At 33.3% G+C, this 7,469-nt stretch overlaps 1 protein-coding gene across 3 annotated transcripts in view; it reads left to right on the top strand.

The window, feature by feature from the left end:
- LOC117106261 (collagen alpha-1(I) chain-like) overlaps positions 1 to 7,469 on the top strand; it is a 76,900-nt gene that overhangs the window by 23,335 nt on the left and 46,096 nt on the right. For all 3 annotated transcript variants that reach the window (XM_033247618.1, XM_033247619.1, XM_033247620.1), the window contains exons 15-16: positions 3,827 to 3,970; positions 6,381 to 6,434. In XM_033247618.1, coding sequence (XP_033103509.1) covers positions 3,827 to 3,970; positions 6,381 to 6,434 — 198 coding nt within the window. The remainder of the gene's footprint in view (positions 1 to 3,826; positions 3,971 to 6,380; positions 6,435 to 7,469) is intronic.

The raw sequence follows: 7,469 nt of genomic DNA, 5'->3' as shown, positions 1-7,469 counted from the left end.
TGTCCAGGTACAGGCCTCACTCAACAAGGGCGGCAGCAACTTCTCGTCGATGAAGGCGGATGTCCCTGTGTCAACGATCTTAAGACAAGCTGGTTGGTCCAATGACCGGACTCTGGAAATATTACAACAAACCATTACAGTCAAATGAGAGTAACAATGCTTTCATTAAAGGACTTATGAAATAGATACATCATACTGTTTACATGTATTTTATTAGTTCACGGTTAACTTTGTTGGTGTTCTACAGAATTTGTTTTATGAGAACTGCATAGTTTGGTTGTGTGACAGCTGGGCTTCCAAATCTCAATTTAATTTCTACCTAAAATTATGAAATAAAATAGAAAGAATAAACAAAAACTATTTTATGAATAATTTGAAGGGAGAGATTACATTCCCTCCTCCCCCTCCCTCAGCACTTCAAACCATCATCGGCACGTCATCTTTCTATTTTCAGCTGCCACATTTCTGGCTTTCATGTGCGAGCATGATCTCAATGTAATCTCTCCCTTCAAATTATTCATAAAATACAGATCAAACTTCAAACAGTAAGTTTTCTTTTAATCTTTCTATTTATTAGCTATTAAGAGTTGATCATTAACTGGTTTGTCATCAATGTGAAATGATGATGGAGTAGTGCTTTATGTTTTTTTTTTTTTTAAATTAACAGAAGCCCAGAATGGTTTCTGATTCTTTGATTGACAAGCCAGTTTTTTTTTTTTTAATATAGTCAGAGTAGCTTATTTACATGCATATTTTACTGCATTTCCAGCTCTTGTATTTATCCCAGTAGTAATTATTTTTGGGGTGAGTTTTAGCTTGTGTAAAAGTATGTATTTTTTTTCTACTACTTAATTACTACTGGTGGGTAAAGCTGACCTAATGACTTGAAAAATGTAGGAGTATAAGCAAGGATTTATAACTGTTACCAGGATAGGAAGCTGGCTGGTCTATCTTGAATGAGCCTTATGTGTGGTATTGTTATGCTAATGAGCCATTTAAGCACAATTTGCACATGATCAGTAGTGTCTAATGTGTTGAAAACATTTCCCGCCAATGATCATATTGGTGTTTGTAAGCAATACATTTTAATTTTATATATTAGTATGTAGTAAGTATATGAATAATTTTAATGCACTAGTTGATAACTTAATTCTAATTTGTTTTAGGTCTTTTTTCTGCATTTTTATAAAGCGGTTAAGCTATGTCATGTTCATTGTAATACTACAAAACAAAATCACATCAATCTAAAATCAAATTTATGAAAATGCTTGCCTTATATCTTAACTTGCAGGTGATTTTATTTTATTTAATCTTGGAGCCTTTAATAGTAGAGTAAGCAAAAATTACACATCCAAGAAAGGAGGCGAGAAAATTAGGATGTTAGAGTAATGCACGTTATAAAACAATATTTAAGGAAAAATATAAATCATACGTTTGAGTGTGTATTCTGTACAAAAACAAAATTATGTCTACAGTATTAGGGCCGGATCCGCACAAGTAAATTTCTAGACCACCCAAGGACTTTTAACTGTTACCAGGATAGGAAGCTGGCTGGCTTGAATTAGCCTTATGTTCGGTATTGTTATGCAAATGAGCCAGATAAGCACAATCTGCGCATGCTTAGAAAAACAAAACTTTCCTTAGCCACACCATGGCCACACTGCGTATCGGCTAGGCGTACAGCTAGGCCTTTGCCGAGAATTACGGTGCGGTAAAACAAAGCAAAATGACAGTACTAATTTCACTTGGCATACAAATCAATCATACTTACACACTTAAAAACAAACTAGTCTACCAATAAAATCACCTGCAAGTTAAGATATAAGGCAAGTTATGTCTACAAATTTGATTTTAAATTGATGTGATTAGGCTAGCCTAGACCCGGCCTAGGCCATGTCTAACCGCTTATAAAAATGCAAAAAAAAACCCAAAACAAATTAGAATAAAGTTATCAACTAACTAGTGCATTAAAAATATTCATATACTTACTACTTACCTATATAAAATTAAAATGTATTACTCACAAACACCAATATTTGGATTTTAATACGCCTTTTCCACGAATTGGTAGACATCTTGAAGTAATGACAAACAGCCTAAATCAGTGGTGCGTAACAAACAAAAATAAGATAAGCTAGGCCTAGCTGCTGTAAGCCTAGCCGATACGCAGTGTGGCTAAGGAAAGTTTTGTTTTTCTGAGCATGTGCAGATTGTGCTTATCTGGCTCATTTGTATAACAATACCGCACATAAGGCTAATTCAAGTTAGACGGCTTAAACCAGCCAGCTTCCTATCCTGGTAACAGTTAAAAGTCCTTGGACCACCGACGTGTGATTGAAAATGTCCTGGCGCTATATTTAAGTTTGCTTCCATCTGTCAGTTATCCAATTGTTAAGGGTTTCTGAAATGGTTTCAATGTGGCGAGGCATTTCCAAATTGTAGGTCGACTCAAATATCAAGAAAGGATTGGCATCATAAACTAGGGAAATTTTTGTGAGATAAAGCATGTTGCGGTACACCTTGTACAATAGCGAGTTGCTGGTGGTCCTGCTAACACGTACATTAAAAAACAGGATAGATCTATCTGACTCAGTTTCCATGATGAAAGCGATAGTGCTGTGTTGTGCATTAAGATGTAGTAGGAATTCCCACGGAAGATTAGAGTTGTGTGGCCATATCACAAAATGCATCATCAACATATCGGAGTCATAATTTTGTTCAATGTTCTGAAGTGCTGCAATGGTTTTGGTTTAAGGTAAAGTGTTAAGCCATATGGTTATAGAACCCGACCATGCAGTTGCTGTGCATTTTTACTTGGTCAGCCTTACGTTATTTATGTATTTCATGGCATTTTGCGTTTAGTCTTGTTTTAAACGCATAGAAAATATGAATTGATGATTATAACACCTATAGATAGGCCGGAACTGGCACCCTCAGACATAAATTTTAATAGAATTTGTTTTTTCCAATTTCTTTCATAATGTTAGGGAAAAAAATATGGGGAGGGTGGCAGGCCGCCTGGACATCCCTGAATATGCATCTGATTTTAAATCAATGCAGTAATCAATAATTACTCCTCTCCTCGCTGGCCGTTTTATTGTTCAAAATTTTATTCACATGCATTTGGGAACGTACTGAGTATTAGGGCAAAACATCACTCCTATGACATTTTCCTGACACAAATTTCTGACCACATACAAAATAAAACAGCTATACAATTTTCAGACATTATCCATTTTGTATTTCGGAGTTAGAGTATGTCAAATGTTATCTCTTGCAAAAATGGCAAATTTACATTTTTTTTTACCCCAAAAGGGTATTTTCATGTTAACTATTACTAAAACTTCAATTTAAATATATTTGGTATCATATGAAAGCTAATAAACTTATTTATCAAATGATGTGTCTGAGCATACATTATAATAATGTTGTGACCTTAAAGTACCAAAAAACATATTTTATAACATTTTTGGCTAAATCAAATAATACATGTTTTATTTGTGGAAATACAAAGCTAACAACTTTTTGTCTGATAATCTCAAAATCTGGTGAAATCATATGACCAGGACTTGGCTCAAACGAAATGAGTTGTTGCCACACTGAATTTTGGATACATACGAAAATATTACACAAAGACATGCACACATACATACATATATGCTATGGCGTTACAAAATAATGTAACTACTGTCAAACAATCAAGCAAGGTGTTGCTTGACTTCTTTTCCACATAGTAACATGATGTACAAAGAAAAGTGGAATTATTGTATTTGTGTTTATTTGCCATGGAAACCTTTACAAAACATTAATTTAATTTCAAAATTAGGGAGTGAAAGGCTACGAAGGTGCTAGAGGATTACATGGAGCCCGAGGAATACCTGGTATCCCAGGTGATACTGGTTCACCAGGAAGAAATGGGACAATGGGATTGGAAGGAATTGCTGGGGAAGACGGACCTTCAGGTGAAATGGTAAGATTCAAATGACCCATTTAGTTTTTTCAAATCAAACTTCCAGGCAGTGGCGGACCATCAAGGATGCACTGCTTACCCATATGAAAAAAAAAACCAGAAAAATATTTGAGTGTATTTTATTTAGCATCTGTTTGCTAAAATTGTTTATACCAACCTTAACTGTTCGAGATGATTGCAACAATTCAAATAAATTGCTAAGTTTATAATTGGCTTATAACATTTGTATCTAGGAAACTACTATTGAGCCTGCTTACAACTGTATTGGCTGATTTTCTTATCAGTCATTGCCTGTTCAGCAAGTCAATACGCGTGGCGTAACTGGCACAGAATCAGCAGAAAAGAAATAATATTGATAAATTAAAAGAAAGTGGTAATTGGTGAAAATTGCTCACAAGTGAGGTGTATAATTCTATTAATTTATTATGAAAATGGTAGAAAAGGAATTAACATGACAAACTCATGTAAAGACAAGGCAATTCCTTAAGCATTTTGTTTAATGCTTGAATTATGAAATATAATTGAATTACTTAGAGATTGGTACTATACTAGTTTGATTAGAAATAATTTTATTTATGCGCTTTCAATAATTATCCTAATAAATATGTGTTGTAAATGTTAGTAATTATGATCGTTTTTTTTCATCTTGTTGTTTTACATATTACATAAACACAAAGTCACAAAGCTCTTGGCAACGTTTTGTAGTCTACCTTTCATTTGTTGGGACAGCTTCCTAGAATAGGTGCAGCATGCGCCTCTTCTTACTGTTAGATGGCTTGGCGTGTCTGACGTTTTAAATAAACTTAAAACCAATTTTCATACATATAAAAGAAGCCTGTGTTATTGGAATTATAATTGTTAAACGTACAATCTTTTAATTTGAAAGCTTTTTAACAATACTACAACCATGTAGGTATGGTACTTCTACTACTAATAATAATATTAATAATTTCACTAAATCAGACTTAAAGAGGAATATCTTTTATGTTATTTTCCCCTTAACATCATTTTTAATTGTTCTGTAATTTCTCCATTGTCTAATTTACTCTAAGGTTTTAGTAAAATAATAATAATAATAATAATAATAATAATAATAATAATAATAATAATAATAATAATAATAATAATAATAATAATAATATTAACTGGATAGGCTCTAAACTTTTAATGGTTTACGTAGCAAATCTTCCTTTTGAACTAACTCTTCTATCCAGTATCACAGATTGACTGAAAGTCAAGAGAAATAAATACAATGAAAATAAACATAGGCAACAGGAACAGTGTGTGTTTATTTACAATGTCGTTATATAATTATTTATAATTATACTGTTATTCATTAGCCATGCCCATCGAACACAGCAAGGTGCGGCAGAATGCATTCTAGCTAGGCCTACGGTATATGTTAAGTGTTAATGAGATGATCGCTAAATTATTACGTTATCTCCAATACAGCACATTAGGCCCAGGCCCTATGCTATGAGGTGCCAAATGTACTTTGATTATTTAACAAATTTTTATACATATAATTAATTATTTAATATATAATTCAACATTTTTTCATTATATACATATAATTAGTTCTGCTTCAAATAATTATATATAAATAATTGGTGAAGCGATTTTCTTTTATTTAGTCTTCCAATTTTTGTAGTAAATAAAGTATTTCTGTAGCACCTGTTAATTAATGCAAAGCATGGGTTGCTTAAATTACAGGTGCAGTTAACAACAGCAGTGGAAATTTAAGCAAACCGGACAGGCTGAAGATTTACGGGTCTAGTTTCCTTGGTTTTCATAATAATTTATCAATAATCTATGACAAGTCTTGAGTCGTCTTTGAGCAATATTGCCAAAGGTTGTGATTGAAAAATAATTGTCCTCGACTGTGTAGACCTATTTACTTATGGATCTTATTTTCGTAGTCCGTAATTACCAAATTTTCCTGGGACCTATGGAAGTGCCGTAGAACGCTGCATGGTATAAACGTTTTACCACCATCACACCTTCTTACCATAAGCTGTCGGCGATAGGAATAGGCCTACATATCCTTTGTCATCTCAGTTATTGACGGGGACCTTGACAAATACAGGATCGCAACATGCAACCTATCTTCTTTTAGTGGTCATGAATAATTGTTTGTTCATTCAATTAACCGCGTTTATTTTGATGACTTTATCATGTTTATTCGTGAAACGAGCGCACCCTTTAGTACCCTAAAACTTTCCCAGTGGCCCGCTACTACTTCAAAGTAAACTTATTTTTGTCTTATTTTTGTGTATATGAATATTTAATAAAATATCACTACTGTTATCATCAGCCACATAATTTCATTATTGCAATCAATAATGATCGTGATAATACATTCCATATTACAATTTCGTTCATACAGTAATTATATCTTTTTTACTGATAGGGCAGAAAAGGAGAAAAGGGATTACCAGGACGTGTAGGTTTACGAGGTGAAAAGGTAAGAGATGTGTGTATGTGTAATCAGGATTTGCCCGACGGGGTGTCCGATGTCTCAGAAGGGGGCCGATGTACCCAACGAAAAAAGTGGGCATCTTTCTTTCGAAGGTGTTCCACAGGGGTAAGAATATGGCAATTTAGGGGCATATTTTGTTTTTAATATGATATGATGAACTATTTTCTTTATCTAAATTTTTATACTGTAGTCAACCAAATATACACATCTGATTCGGGGGAATGGGCATTAAACGTAGGCCTAGAAAGTACCGCCTAGAAAATTGTGATGAACCAGCCGTGCGTGAGCATAAAAAAAAAATAGGTACAGGCTAGTCTACCTGGTTTTATATAGGCCAGCATGTAAAATTGACTAATGTCAATGTACCCTCAAGGTTACGATCTTCATTTTTGAGATAGTTGTAATATTAGGCCTAAAAAAATTAATTGTTTGTTTGCCATTTTTTTTTAAATGATAAAAAGGGAAAATTGCGGAAAATTTTTTTTTTTTAAGATACATATCAGATGGAATAAAAATAACCCTCAAAGGCCTAGAAAGGTAATATCTTACATCAAACAACAACTTTAGACTATTATTTGTAGGGCAACTGGCAAAAAATCAAGATAAATTCACTCACATTTTTTTTTTATTTGTAAAGAAAAAAGCTCAAAAAACGCCTTTTTTTAAGCTTTTTTTTCCCGCCCCTATTATTTTGCAGTGAGTTAGGGGCAGGTGGAGGAGTGCAAACAACAATTTTTTTGGCCTTATGATCGCGAAATACGATAATTAACACGCACAGCAAGCTAAGTTGTTGGGTCATTTGTCTACTAAAAGAAAATTGTGGTTGGAATTTAGTAAAACTATCATTTATGATTTAAGGACAAGGGAATAATAATAATTATAATAATTTATTATTATTGTTAATATAATTATTATTATTATTATTATTATTATTATTAATAACCAAGATGGGAGGCGTGGCGTGCTCAAGTTCAAATCTTTATTCACATTAACACTTAGTGTACGAATCTTTGTATGTGC

Source organism: Anneissia japonica, unplaced genomic scaffold, assembly GCF_011630105.1.
Source record: "Anneissia japonica isolate Jap-2015-1 unplaced genomic scaffold, ASM1163010v1 scaffold1356_len1145284_cov175, whole genome shotgun sequence".
In the NCBI taxonomy this organism is placed as follows: domain Eukaryota; kingdom Metazoa; phylum Echinodermata; class Crinoidea; order Comatulida; family Comatulidae; genus Anneissia; species Anneissia japonica.
The sequence above is the reverse complement of the archived record's forward strand: the minus strand, read 5'-3'. Positions and strand labels throughout refer to the sequence as shown.